Here is a 14,247-nt window from a genome sequence, read left to right on the forward strand (position 1 = left end):
CCTGCTGAGAGTTTAATTGTACCTTCTTTTGCCAGGACCTGTGACATCAGGGTCTGGTTTCATAAGTCAAGCCGAAAAGGAGGTTTGTTGGGCCCCAGAGAATAACAATGGGGACATTAACTCCATTTATGTGTAACCCTTCTGCCCCTCTGAGTTGGCAGCAACAAGGGCCAGGCTCAGTATCCAGGGGTTCCGTTTCAATAACACCATGCATAACCGGCTCGAGCCCCCACCCAGTGACCTGGGACACTTACATACCACACCCCCCTGGCCGCCTCTAGGAGGCAATACTTCCCCTCGCGCAAGCACGGAGTCTGAGTGTAGCGAAATCTTTTTAATAAAGGAAGGAATCAGTGCGGCATCCCATTGGAGAAACACCACAAACAGAGTTATAACACAAACCATAACCACCCCCCCAAGTACATTTGGCAATGTCCTTTTCCCCTTAGGGTCTTAAGTCCAATCACTCCAAAGTCCAACAACCCAAAAGTCTCTGGTCAATGCCACCCCAGAATTCAAGAGTCTATCTGTAGAGGTCCCTCCCCCCAGCCTGGGTGAAAGGGGCACCTTACGTGGTCCAGGGCCAACTGCCCTGCCTCTCCGTGGGTTCTGCTTCCGCCTTCTCCACGAACTGCTCCGCCTTACCAGCCGCTCCACTCTGCTCCTCCGGCCGTCCTCACAAACTGCTCCGCTTCACCAGCTGCCTCGTGAGCTGCTCCAGTTGTCCCAGCAAACTGCTCGGCTCCGCTCGCTCTGTGGGCTGCTCCACACGCCCCACAGCTACTCCGCTCTGCCAGCCGCTCCACTCCACCAGCTGTCCTGTGGTCCGCTCCAGCCATCCCCATAAACTGCTCCACTCCACCAGCTGCTCTGTTCCACAGTATAGCTTCAGGCTCCCCCACTAGTTAGCACAGTACTCAGTGCTCCCAGCTCAGTAATTTCAGCTCTTTTGTGACTTCAGCTCTTAGTGATCTCAGCACATAGTAGGGGAGCCCCAGTGCTAGTGCACCATTAGCCCAAAGTGAGTTCAACTCAGTAACCTGTATCTAGATTCTTAAGGAAATAAAAAAAAAAAAATTCAACTCTGATATTCCATACTGGAGAGAGTAGAACTGATGCTTCTGGCTCCATAAGGAGACTGCACCACCAGGTACAGATACCCATCCCTAGCTTTCTCAATTCACTGGGTTTTGGAACCCATGTCCCTTGTCTAGCAAGTACCACCCAACTGAGGTTGAGTCATTTCTGTCACAAAGCAGTCCCACAGCTCCCCATTCACACAATCAGGGTGACAAACTTTTTTTCCTCCTGCCCCAATAACAAAGAAATTGGGGATCCCTGAGCTGTTAAAAGCACCATCCCAAGCTGCTGTGGGCTTATGCTAAGTGGGAGGGTGGATGCCAATGTAAATCTTTCCACACCCCCTACAATTCACCATCAGATGTCAGGGTAGCGCTCATCCTGACTCTGCTTACATATGACAATGTCATATTGTGTGAATAGTGTCCCAACCTGTCCAGGAACGCAGACCCATGATTGTCAGAAAACCCTGGCATCATGAACTTTTCCAGTGTAGCCAACACTGATGTTCACAATTGACCTCTGTGGTCCACAAGTGACTGCATAACAGAGTTAATACCCTTATGCACATTTTACCCACAGGTAACTTTCCAACACCAAATTGATTGGGACAGGGGCGGCTCCAGGCCCCAACACGCCAAGCGCGTGCTTGGGGTGGGAAGCCACATGGGGGTGTTCTGCCGGTCACCGTGAGGGCAGCAGGCAGGTTGCCTTCAGCGGCTTGCCTGTGGAGGGTCAACTGGTCCCGTGGCTTCGGACATCCCACAGGCACAGCTGTGGGAGGTCTGCCGAAGCCTGGGACCAACAGACCCCTCCACAGGCAAGCCGCCAAAGGCAGCCTGCCTGCCGTGTTTGGGGTGGCAAAATCCCTAGAGCTGCCCCTGGATTGGGAACAGACTTGTAACCATCTGGGGTAGCCAGCTTACACACAGTTACAACAACCCGTTTTTCTCATGCTAGTGTCTTTATACTGGACAGTCGGGGCAAACTGCTCACAAAGCTCCAGACATGTAGCTTTCTTCATATGAAAGTTCTGGTCCCACTACTGGTCACCCTAAGTCTGAATGACATCCCAGCACTCTGTGCTTGTGGTCCTGCTCCAGAAGCACTGGCCTCAGTAGCAATACCAAGTGTCATGAGCAACATCAGCCAGTTCAAGTCTGCCATGTCCATGTCCTCCTGTTCCATCACTAGCTCTGTCAGGTGTCTTCAGTCGGTCAGAAAATGCAGGTGAAACGTCCACCAGCATCTTCACTCATTTCCTGAAACAGGAATGAAAGTGCAAAAAAGAGAAGTTCTATCTTGCTAGCTCCAATTGCTGGGAACCTGCAGACCAAAAAGACAGCTCAGCAGGATGTATTGGCAACCCATTTGAACTTCCTATAACGCAGGGGTAGGCAGCCTGTGCCGCACTTGCCAAAGGCGTGTGGAAGTAGGGAAAGAATTGACAAGGATTTGTAGGGGATCTTAATGCATGTCAGTCTGTTAGCAAGAGTCAGGCTAGCAGTTAACAAGAGTTAGGCCAGCTGTAACCCTAATGATGCGAGACTTGTAGAAGCGAGGATGGCGTGAGGTGAGTGGGAAAGAACTGTGTGAGAAGTTGTCACGACCTTGCACTGATAACCAAATATGTAGACTGGCGATTTCTAGAAGTGAGGAAAACAAGATAGCAGGATAGCCTATGTATAAACAAAATGCAGCTGTTGCTTATTATTGTCTGTATTTTTGCTTGTTATTGTCTGTAACAAAGGTATAAATGCTTGCTGTAATTGTTTACCTGTTGAGAGACCTGTCCGGGACTGGGGCGACCCTGTGTCCTAGGGCACTCCCTCCCTCTATTGCAATTGCTGGAGAAATAATAAAGTATTTGATTTTGCTGCACCCAAACAAAAAGCCAGAACTGAGCTTTTCTCCGACAGGCGGCACACAAGCTGATTTTCAGTGGCACTCATGCCGCCCGGGTCCTGGCCACGGGTCTGGGGGCGGCAGCTCTGCATTTTAATTTAATTTTAAATGAAGCTTCTTAAACATTTTTACAACCTTATTTACTTTACATAAAACAATAGTTTAGTTATATATTATGACATAGAAAAAGACCTTCTAAAAACGTTAAAATGTATTATGGCATGTGAAACCTTAAATTAGAGTGAATAAATGAAGACTCAGCACACCACTTCTGAAAGGTTGCTGACCCCTGCTATAACATGTGGGGTGGACAGATGAGTTTTCCCACACGGTAACATGAACAAAATGCTAGAGCAGCACTATGGGAGGCATTATGAAGGACACAGATGGTTTGACTCAGGTCTGTGTACTGCAGTGTGGATGACAGACCCTGGGTTTGGGCCAGGTTTAAAAATACTTAACCTATTTTTGGAAATCGCTATAGATGCTCAAGCCCTGGGTTCCCAAACTGAGGACTGCTGACTTGAATCTGACTAACCTTGGGTTTACCTTGCAGTGTAGACATACTCTGGGAAGTCAGAAAAGCCACTGAAGTTTGTGAAAGGCTCAAGGTAGCAGTGAGGACCAAATAACCTCAACCTAGATGAGGCCCGAAGAGTCTACCTATGAAAGAACAGTATAGACGTAAGTTAGGGTTCCTTAGGCAAATCTTTCTGACTTAAAATGATGAATTTTCAATGAATGGCCTAGTCTTACTGTACAGTACCTGTTCTTTGTGTTTCCTCACAGACCAGCACAGTGTAAATCAAAATGTTCTTTTTCTGCAAACTAGACTAGTTTGGTAGCATGAAGTGGGTTACAGTATGATACAGTGTATCTAAAAATAGACCTTTTGCACCTAACTCTAGAGCACATTACAGTAAAAATGCCCCTTATTATCTAGACTGAAATTTAAATGACTGAATTAACATTATACTGGATAGTCTGACTAGAAATCCAGAAATGAAGATCATCGCCGTAACAAATGACTAGCTCAAGACATTTCAGGATTAACACACACAATGTTCCAAACTCAGAAACAATTTCACAGCTACCTAGTAATAATTTATCACACCAGATTTTCATTCTGTATTTAAACACGCACTGAAAGCTATTTTTAGGCACTGAACGGTTTAGGAAAAGAAGTGTTGGAGGGAAATAGGATACATATTTAAATATTTCAACAGGTGAAAACTATTGAAGTTTATCATCTGCTAATTTTCTTTTCTTTTTTTGCTGAAACAAGCAATTAGAAAAGGATGAACAGTACAAAATGTGTTTGTAAATAAAAATATGCCCAGCTTTAGTGAGAATACTTTGTGTTGTGTATATATGATAATAACTTTCACTGAATGGTTTCAAAGCACCAGACCAAACTCCATTTGTTAAACTTTTGAATACCTTCTTTTTTATTGCATTTGTAGCCTATTCCACAACTTCAAGTCTTAAAACACAAGTACATTTCACAATTAAAACAAGGTTCACAATATTGTAGCTGGGCTCTCACTTCACTTTGTTCTTATATCTCACTGACTGACTGGTGATACGCCGCCCCTTATATACCCACAAGGTATATACCTAGGAGGTTCAAGGAAAACTTAGTTCTCAAAAGGTCTGGGAGGTTCTATGAAAGTTAGTGGAAGAAATGAACCCACCCGAAACATTTTACGTCGAACGTTCTATTTCCCTTTTGTTGCTAACAACAAAAACAGCACCCCCAAGTCCAGCACTCCAGGCAGTTGCCTGCCCCTAAATCCGACCCTGGAGCTGATAATAGATTTCAGGGCTGAGATTCTATGTTGTGCCTCTCAGAGGCACAGCGTAGCATTTAGTGGTGTGGTGTGAGGGGCATCATGGTAGCTTTAAGCCACTTGTGCATCCTCACACTTCTGGGAAGCTCTATAGTCACCAGTATAATGGGGGGTGGGGGCTGTTTAACTTATGCCGGCCGCTATAGCCCAGATTCTTCACAGTGCTACCTGCTGTGGTCTCCCCTCTGATCTGACCGACCAGCCCTTAGCCATCCCCAGCACAGGCACCTCCTACACCAAGGCTTGCTAGGAGTCCTCTGAGGGAAAACCTGAGGTTGTCCTCCTCAATTCCTGCCCTAGGGCAATCTTCTGAGAACCCAATCTGGGTGAGAAATCCTACCCCACTGAAGTCAACGGGAGCTTCACCCCTCTGCATTATTCCTGCTCTTCTACTGGACACAAAGGTGCCAGAGTGCAGGTGAGACTCTCATCCTAGGACCCTTTATTACCAATCTCTTGTTCTGCTAGATTGAAAATTTGTATAGTCACAACAATTACACTAATATGGATTAAAAGTTTCAAGTTTATATTTCTCACCACATTAAATAAACAAGTATTGAAATTCAGCCAATCTGCATATAGCAAAACCTTTTTTTCTACAATACAAAATTCCCAGCCATGCACCATATCATTCTGTCACTTCTGTAAAACAAAAGCTTCATTGAAACAGTAACAGTCTCATATGTCCCCAGAAGTGATGTGACTTGCAGTGATCACACCATGCCAGTTGACATGGGGGCAGGCTGCCCAACTGCAGGCTAAAAGAAAATAATTGTATCTACCCAAGGAATGGCCAGAATTAACCAGATAGGATCTAAGGCTTGTCAGAACATCATCCCAAGCAAGTGATGCTCCCACAAAAGTCTCATTTTTAATTCCCATTGCAATACTACAGTAGTCACCAATAACAGGAAAAAAATTGTCAAGATTGTAAAATGTGCAAATGTGACTCAGATTGCAGACCATTGTAGTATTTTTAATAAGGTTTTCAATAGCCTTGAGCTGCTTTTTGGTGTAATGCGATTTTGCCAGAAGAGGAAGGTAACAAGCAGTGAAGAAGCAGAATAAGGCATTTTTTCCTTGTTAAAAAGCAAAAAAATAGATGCATGAAAAAGGCAGCATTTTTGCAAAATTACCAAATCCCAGGTTTGGGCTACAGGAAAGTTTGAAGAATGAAATTGGAGAGGCTTGAGGAGTTGGCATTTCCCTGCAGTTTTCAGAATGCAGACTGGCGGTGTGATTCCATTGGCATAGAATTGCTGCAGTGAGCTGATGAAGAGCTTTTCACTCCCCTGGCTTCCCAGTGCTGTCATGACAACAGTCACTTTCTCAATCCTGTTGAAGTCCTTTTCACATTCAGTGAATGCCACGCAGAGAAAAGTAGGTTGTTCTCATCAATCTCTCTCTTCTCTGAGATTTGATTGAATGAAATAGTGAGCAGTACTGTATATGTCTGAAGCTAAGCAGAATCTATCAGATTCATTTAGTTTCAATATACGTGATAGATCCTTGAGCAGAGGAAAGGTGGTAAGTTACAGACTGGAAACAACATGGTCTATAGAAGTGGTTCCCAAACATTAACAACCCATGAACACTTTTCACTAAAATGTCGAGTCTCATGAACCCCTTCCTAAAAATGAATATTTCCAAGGATTTTCTCCCTTACCTCAGCATAAATTATAAAAGCAGTGAACTTCAAAATATAAATTTTGTTTTTATGCCATGCTTATTATACACTATTTATCATTACAGTATTTTTATTACATTATGAAAACAGCAACATTATTCCAAGATCTCACTTTTGTAACATGTATCACTTTTGATTAAGCCTGCTATAAGACACGGTTCCTATCAGAGGTGTCAACAGAAAAAAGTGGTGCGAGGGCAAAGCCCCTGTGTACCCCGGGTCCAGAGGGCACACCAGAAAAGGGGAGGGGGCTGTGGGGGCTGCCAGAAAAAAAGGGGAGGAACTCGTCGCTCCTTCTTCCCCCCTCCCACTGGTGCCTCTGGCTCCTATGTTTCATCAAGGAGTATCAGATGTAAAACAGCATGAAGGTATTTAAGAAGCCAACTCAAAGAGTTCCTCTACACAAGCATTCAGGTCTTGAGCAGTCCAGGCAAACAACGCACATTACAACAAAGCTTAAACTTGTTCTTCATAATAATTTAAAAACAATACTAGCAGCCTATTTAATTTTAAAAACAGTAAAAAATATCCACCTCCCTTTCTATTTCATATAAAGAGTCTTGAAGTTAAAAATCTCCTCAGTGTGATAGATATGCTTGCTTTGAGCTGCTTAGGTCTTGGAAGGCCCCAAGGCTCCAGGCTGCTGGCCCTGTGCTCCTGATGAATGGCTCTCTCTGCCATTGGGGAATTTTTTCCCGAGAATCCCCTGTAACATTTTGTGAACCCCCAGGGGTTTACGAACTCCAGTTTGGGAACCACTGGTCTATAGGTTAAGATAAATGTATGATCTATAATCTCCTGTATTGTGTTTTAATGGCACATGAGAGTGAGATTGTCTGCTGTTTGTGTTCTTACTAGGAAATTCATTTGACTTACTTGAAATATGACCTATTTATACAAGTAGATAAAAGACAGTAATTGTATAGAAAGCAGATATCATAATAAAGAGAGGCTTCAATGAAGATCTGAACTTCTTTGAAGTTCAAGAGTGTTTGGCTCTCACATTCTGCACCATGAAATTCAGGTCTTAGGATGTCTACACTGCAGTTAAAAACCTGCGGTTGGGCCTGTGCCAATTGACTTGGGCTCACAGGACTCAGGCTAAGAGACAGTTCAATTGTAGTGTAGATGTTAGGCCTAGGGATGCAGTCTGAGCTCTGGGACCCTCCCACCTTGCAGGGTCATAGAGCCAGGGCTCCAGCGCAAGCCCTGAACATCTACACCTCTATTAAACAGCCTCTTAGCCTGTGCCCGGCAAGCCTGAATCAGCTGGCATGGGCCAGACACAGGTTTTTAATTGCAGTGAAGACATACCATTAATCACAAAGACTGATATCAGTTGGCTCTGGAGGTCATGTTCAAGCCCATCACTAAGTATTATTTAAAATGTATATACCTGGGGTCGGCAACCTTTCAGAAGTATCTTCATTTATTCACTCTAATTTAAGCTTTTGCGTGCCAGTAATACTTGTTAATGTTTTTAGAAGGTCTCTTTCTATAAGTCTATAATAGTGCCTTTTAAATAAAATTGTCTCTCAAACTAGATTTTCAACTGACCTTAATTTTTTTTCTCCATTTGGGAGTGAAAATTGTGCACTTGGGTCTTGATTCTGCAACTTTATGCACTTAGTCTATTGACTTAGTCTAGACACTTACTTAGTCTATTGATATTATGTTTCTATACCCATAACCTATTATTATTGAGAGATTATAGAAACATAAACTTTCTATGGTTTCTCTCAGCCCATTAGATCAGAAAATGCTATATAGATTTAAGTTACAAAATTGGTTGTTACAAATAATCACAGAATGAAACATTGCAATCACAAAATAGTGGGACAGAAAAAGAAGAAAGAAAAAATTGTCCAGGAGTTAGGGCTCTAGTTGAAGACTTGGGAGACTTTGATTTAAGTTCCTGTTCTGCCACAGACTTTCTGTGTGACCTTGGGCATGTATCTTAGTGACTTTCTGCCTCAGTTCCTCATCTCTACAATGGGGATAATAGCACCTCCCTACATCACAGGTGGGTTCTGAGAATGAATAAATAAATAAAATACTGTGCGGTGCTCAGACACTACAAAATGGAGGCCACATATGTACCTTACATAGAAAGTGTGTCAAAGGAAAGGGAAATTTTCAAATGAGAATTTAGATGTGGGAGAGATACAAGAAGTCTATCCTAAATTACTTGGGCAATAGAGGAAAAGGGTCATAGTGTGGAGAGAGAGAAAGAAGTAATTAAAAAAAATAAAAAATACACACACTTGAACAAAGTTTTGTACTGTCATCAGCATTTTGGTTTTACAAAATGTACACATAATTTTCAAAAAAAAATAGTAGGTCTTTTCAAACAAAAACTTCACAATCTGGACTACCATGAAGCACACAGTAAGTTCTCTGAAGGGTGTTTTAAAGTGATTCTACAACTGTGCACAATATCTATAGTACAGCTGTGCTCTTCCAGAGCTGTGTATCATTTCATTAGTATCATTGTTTATTTCAGATGAACTTTAATGTTTTCATGCTGGTTTTGCAGCATGCGACATCTTGATTAGTTTTCTCTTTGTCTTTGAAAAGGTAATCCTTTAAATCTAGTAAAGGCAGAGGAAGACTCCCTCATAGGCAGTTAAATTTGAAGTATAATTTCTTAAACTATGGAGATTTACTGGCTAGTTTGCATGTGCAAAATTGCCTCATCTGCTGGATGGTCTACTCTTTTTATTTTATAACTCTCCTGACAGGCCTGCAAGGAGAACTAATGGAGGTGTCAGTAGCAGCTCCATAATTAAGAACAGGTTCAGTTTCTCACTTACAGCAGGAATCTATGTCTCTGTTTGGTATAAAGAATACATTGTATCTTCCACAAACATATAACATGCATAGTTTCAATTTTCCATTAGCAGGCCATACCTCTTAGATGGAGAGTGCTATCTTTCTTCATCAGATGCCCAAAAAAGTAGGGAAGGATCCCCTATTTATTCAGTAATGGTCCCCTCATTTCATCCTTATGTGTCTCAAACAGTCAAAAGCGTCATACTTCCTAGATTGTACAGGGATATAAAAATAGACATGCGTCCTGCTTGTGGTACTTTTCTCCCTGAGCTTCAGGCGCTGTTGTATATAACATTTCATCATGGCCTTACTCTGCGGTCTTCACAAACAAGGTACTATGTTTCTGCACCATCTTCCAGGCTAAGAACCTCTTCTCCTTCTCCTTCCGAGGGAGCTAGGATGTCTCAGCTTGCAGTCCATGAATCTGAGCCCCTTGAGGAATGATCTGCAAAGGAACACCCCCAGACAGAAAATGAGTCAAAGCCAGCTGCTGTATTAACTTCATCCTTTGATAAGGCAGTGGTCCCATCTGTATTGTCTCACCCAGACAACTACAAGAGCTTTCAGGATCTGCTCAGACATATCACTGATTCTTTTGCGATACTGGTGGAGACAGCACAAGAAAGCTCACATAAGTTCTTGGACATTCTTTGTTCTTCCATACTCGGTTGCTCATCAACAAAGCCCAGCAGCACATCTGGCAAACAACTGCTTCAGAACCTCTAACCTTTAAAAAGGCAGGTAAGTGGTACAGGTACCATCCATCAGGTCTAAGTATCTATACTCACCTATACCTTAGTGGTTATGGTAGCTAATGAAAAAAGCACACAGCACCAGACAAAGATAACTTCCAGAGATTTATTCAGATGTAAGAGTTATTCATCTGCCCGCCAGCAATTCTGGATTGCTAATTATCAGATTTTACTGGTGATGACTTTTTAAATTACATTACTTTTTCAGATTTTACAAACAATGTCCCCCTGGAGAACAGAGTTTCAATCTTTGACTGCTGATCATAGAATCATAGACGATTAGGGTTGGAAGGGACCTCAGAAGGTCAACTAGTCCAACTCGCTGCTCAAAACAGGACCAGTCCTGAACAGCTAATAGCCAGGATGTCCCTCCAGGCAGCAATGGATGCCTCTGAATACAGCCTCTCATTCAATGACACTGTCTATCATTAAGAGGAGGACACCCTGGTTCTGGCATCCAATGGGAGGTGCAGTTGATGATGAAAGATTTCCCCCCCACACCCCTTTTTATCCACTTCTCCCACCCAAGACCTTAGTGATAGACATAGAATCATAGTCCAGTCCCCGGCACTCATGGCAGGACATGTCCCTTCCGAAATGGGGAGCATATCTGGACCATCATCAGGCTTCAGGCCTATAGACCCATGAGGATACTTGACTACACATAAATGTATTAGGGCCTAAAGTGGTTCGTAGAACCTGTGTTGCATTCCTACCAATTATCCATGGACTGACAGTTCAAGTTATGACTGACAACACGACAACCACATTTTACATGAACAGGCAGGGAGGGACCCTTTGATGTCTGTAAGGAGGTTAACTATGGAACTGACGTTTCAGTACTAAGTAATCTCTCATAACAATACATATCCTAGATCTGCAGAATGCTCTAGAAGATATTTATGTCAAGCCATGTGTGGATGATCAAGGATTCTGTTATCCATCACATTTTCCACGTGTGGGGTCATCCTTCTGTAGACCTATTTGCAACTGTCCAAGAACATTAAATGTATCAATTTCTGCTCCAAAGGTGGTATAAGCCTAGAATTCCTGTCTGATACATTCCTCACTCAGTGGTTGCCAGGGATGATGTATGCTTACTCTCACATCCCTCTGATTCCCACGATGCTCAAAAAGATCAGACAAGATGCTGCCACAGTCATTATGATAGCAGCTGCCTGGCTGAGGTAGTTTTAGTATATGGAGCTGATGCTGTTATCATTTCGTCCCCTGAAAACCTTATTAATTCTACCAGATGTAATATGTAAAACAATGGGAACATCTTACTTCTAAATCCAGTCTCCCTTCATCTCACAGCTTGGCTACTTACTGAATGTCTGGAACACTTTGATCCAGATTCCAAAGTAGAAAAGATTCCTGACTAACATAGGCTTTTAAGTGGAAAATATTCAGGATTTAATGTGAACAACGTCAGTAAGAACCTGTTGATTCCCAGATCCCTAATTCTTGAACTGCTTGCACTCTCTGGACTTGTCTACGCTACCTGCTGGATCAGTGGGTAGCGATCGATCCAGTTGGGGTCAATTTATTGTGCCTTGTATAGACGCGATAAATCGACTGCTGAGCGCTCTCCCATCTACTCCAACAGAATGAGGAGCGCAAGCGGAGTCGACAGGAGAGCGTCAGCTATTGACTTACTGCATTGAAGACACCACGGTAAGTAGATCTAAGTACATTGACTTTAGCTATGCTATTCACATAGCTGAAATTGTGTATCTTAGATGGAACCCATGCGGTAGTGGAGACAAGCCCTTAGAGTGTTCCTGGCAGCCATATTGCCACATCCCCGCTATTTCTCCCCCCTTTCAACGCTACAGTGTTTTTTCCACCTTCTATGATTAAATTTCTTAAAGGCCTTATAGATGTTTTTTTCCCACTAGTAAGGGAAACTCCTTCTCTGTTGGACTTTAATGTTGTGCTGGCAGGTAAGCCACATCCACTCCATCCATTTAAGCACCTAGCAAACTGCTCCCCATTGCATTTATCTACAAAAAACATCCTTAGAAGTGGCAATTACATCAGCCAGAAGATTTGGAGAAATGCAAGTTCTCATGGCTGGCCCTTCCCGTACAATATTTCATATGGGTGAGGCATCACTCAGATCCAACTCTGAGTTTCTATGGGTTTCCATTTGAACCCAATGACTCTCTTATTGGTGTTTTCCCCAAAACACTAATCAAGGGAGCTAGGGTGTACATTTCAAGTTCACAGGGCCTCATTCTTTTATACACTAAGAGCCTAACCTTTCAGAGTTTCTGCAAGATGATTTGTACCGTTTGCTGACAGAGAGGAAGGTCAAGCAGTATGTTCTCCCAAGTGGGTGTCGGGATGCATTTGGGTCTGTTATGCGTTAGCTAGTTTAAACCCCTCTGGCTCAGAATAGGGCTCACACCCACTTGGAGTTCTTCAGCCGATACATCTTTTGGTGGAGCTGTGCTGCCATCTTTCTGACACCGTGGGGCACCCCCCCATGCACACGGTGGGGCACAGTGAGTGCAGTGCTAAGAGTGAGATGGATTTGCACAAGCACTCAAAGAACTAAGAAAAGTTACTTCTCTGAGCCGGAGTTTGGGACGATTCATTACCCCTCTCCGTGGCACGACCCACCCCCAATGCCACCTCCCTGCCAGTGCCTGGAGGGGGGCAGGGGCAAAGGCAATGAGGGTCCCCCTTTTCTCTGAAGAGGCCTGACTGGGGGACTCAACAGTGCGAAGCCTGGAGCCCTGACTCCTGCCCCAACCACTTAGAGCCGCCCAACCACGCATCCCCCTCACAGCTGGCACTTCCCTCTGCCTTCCCTCCCCGTCTCAGACCCGCCCCGCCGCACTTGGTTCTGCCCATTGTCTCCCCCCCGCCCGCACTTAGTTCTGCCCGCTCCCAAGCAGCCTCGTGTCCTCGATTCCTTTCCCCTCCCGGCGCCGCGGGCGCTACTCTCCCAGCTCGGTGTTTTGTCCCCGGGCGCGTTCCGTAGCGCGTGCAGCCGCCCCTCCCCTCTGCGGCGCGATTGTGCGGGCGAGAGGCGGCGGCGGCGGAGGGAGCTACAGACACAGGAGGCAGCATCTCGGCGGCGCCATGGCGGCCGCTTTCAGCGACATGGCGGAGCCGGAGGGGCTGCTTCCCGGCGAGGCGGCGGCGGTGGCGGCCGAGGAGGAGGAAGAGGCCGGGGCGGCGGCGGCGGCGGCGGAGTCCGAGGCGCTGCTGCTGCTGAGCGGCGAGGCCGAGAGCATGTCGGAGCCGAGCCCGGAGAGCGCCAGCCAGGCCGGGGACGGGGAGGACGAGGAGGAGGAAGAGGAGGGCGGCGAGGAGAGCAGCCTGGTGGGGAGCAGCAGCACCAGCAGCGGCTGCTGCAGCGACGAGACCCGCTCGCTCAGCCCCGGCGGCAGCAGCGAGGCGGACGCTAAGGAGGAGCCCAAGGGGCCCCGGGGCAGCCAGGAGGACGGGCTGGGCCGCGGCGGCAGCAGCAGCAGCGTGTCCAGCGGCGGAGACGAAGGCTACGGCACCGGCGGAGGGGGCGGCAGTAGTGGCAGCAGCAGCTGCTGTAGCGCCACGTCGGGGGGCCGGCGGGGCAGCCTGGAAATGTCCTCGGACGGGGAGCCGCTGAGCCGGATGGACTCGGAGGACAGGTCAGTGCAGCCCCCGCGCCTCGGCAGGCTGGAGCCGGCCGCAGCCTTGCGGTCGCTGCCCCGGTCGGGGATGGGGGAGGAGGGGGACGGGACGTCGGCCCTGCAGCTCTTCCCTCAGCCGGGAGAGGCCGCCAGGGAGGCGGGGGCTGGTTTAGCCTTGAAATCTCTCACGAGATGGGGGCCTGAGACGCCATCTCCTGGGCCTCCTGCGCACAGCGGCCCCTGGGAATCAACTCCCCCCCAGAACAGAGGCGCACACAGCCCGCACACGGAGCAGCCCCAACCACCGCCACCAACACTCCTCCTGCCCCCGGCCATCTCCCAGCCAGGGGCAGAGGGCAGCCAGTGCAGGAAGAAGGGATGTGCGGGGATTGTCGTTCCTAGAACCGAGAACAAGGGCTAGGAGCCACCAGGTGGGTTGTGTTTTCCTCTTGTACTTACCCAGCAGAAGGAAGAGAGGCCTCGATATTTTTATTTGCATATTGAGCTTTTGCATG

General features: G+C 46.0%; 1 protein-coding gene across 2 annotated transcripts in view; it reads left to right on the forward strand.

Annotated features, from left to right (window-relative positions):
* Positions 1–13,050: 13,050 nt before the first annotated feature.
* The window catches only part of AEBP2 (AE binding protein 2), an 85,160-nt gene continuing 83,963 nt past the window's right edge, over positions 13,051–14,247 (forward strand). Inside the window, exon 1 of one of the 2 annotated variants that reach the window (XM_032796045.2) lies at positions 13,051–13,750. In XM_032796045.2, the coding sequence (XP_032651936.1) occupies positions 13,200–13,750 (551 nt within the window). In that variant the 5' untranslated portion in view covers positions 13,051–13,199. The remainder of the gene's footprint in view (positions 13,751–14,247) is intronic. The other variant, XM_032796046.2, reaches the window with a different exon arrangement.

The sequence above is a fragment of the Chelonoidis abingdonii genome, chromosome 1, assembly GCF_003597395.2.
Source record: "Chelonoidis abingdonii isolate Lonesome George chromosome 1, CheloAbing_2.0, whole genome shotgun sequence".
Taxonomy (NCBI): domain Eukaryota; kingdom Metazoa; phylum Chordata; order Testudines; family Testudinidae; genus Chelonoidis; species Chelonoidis abingdonii.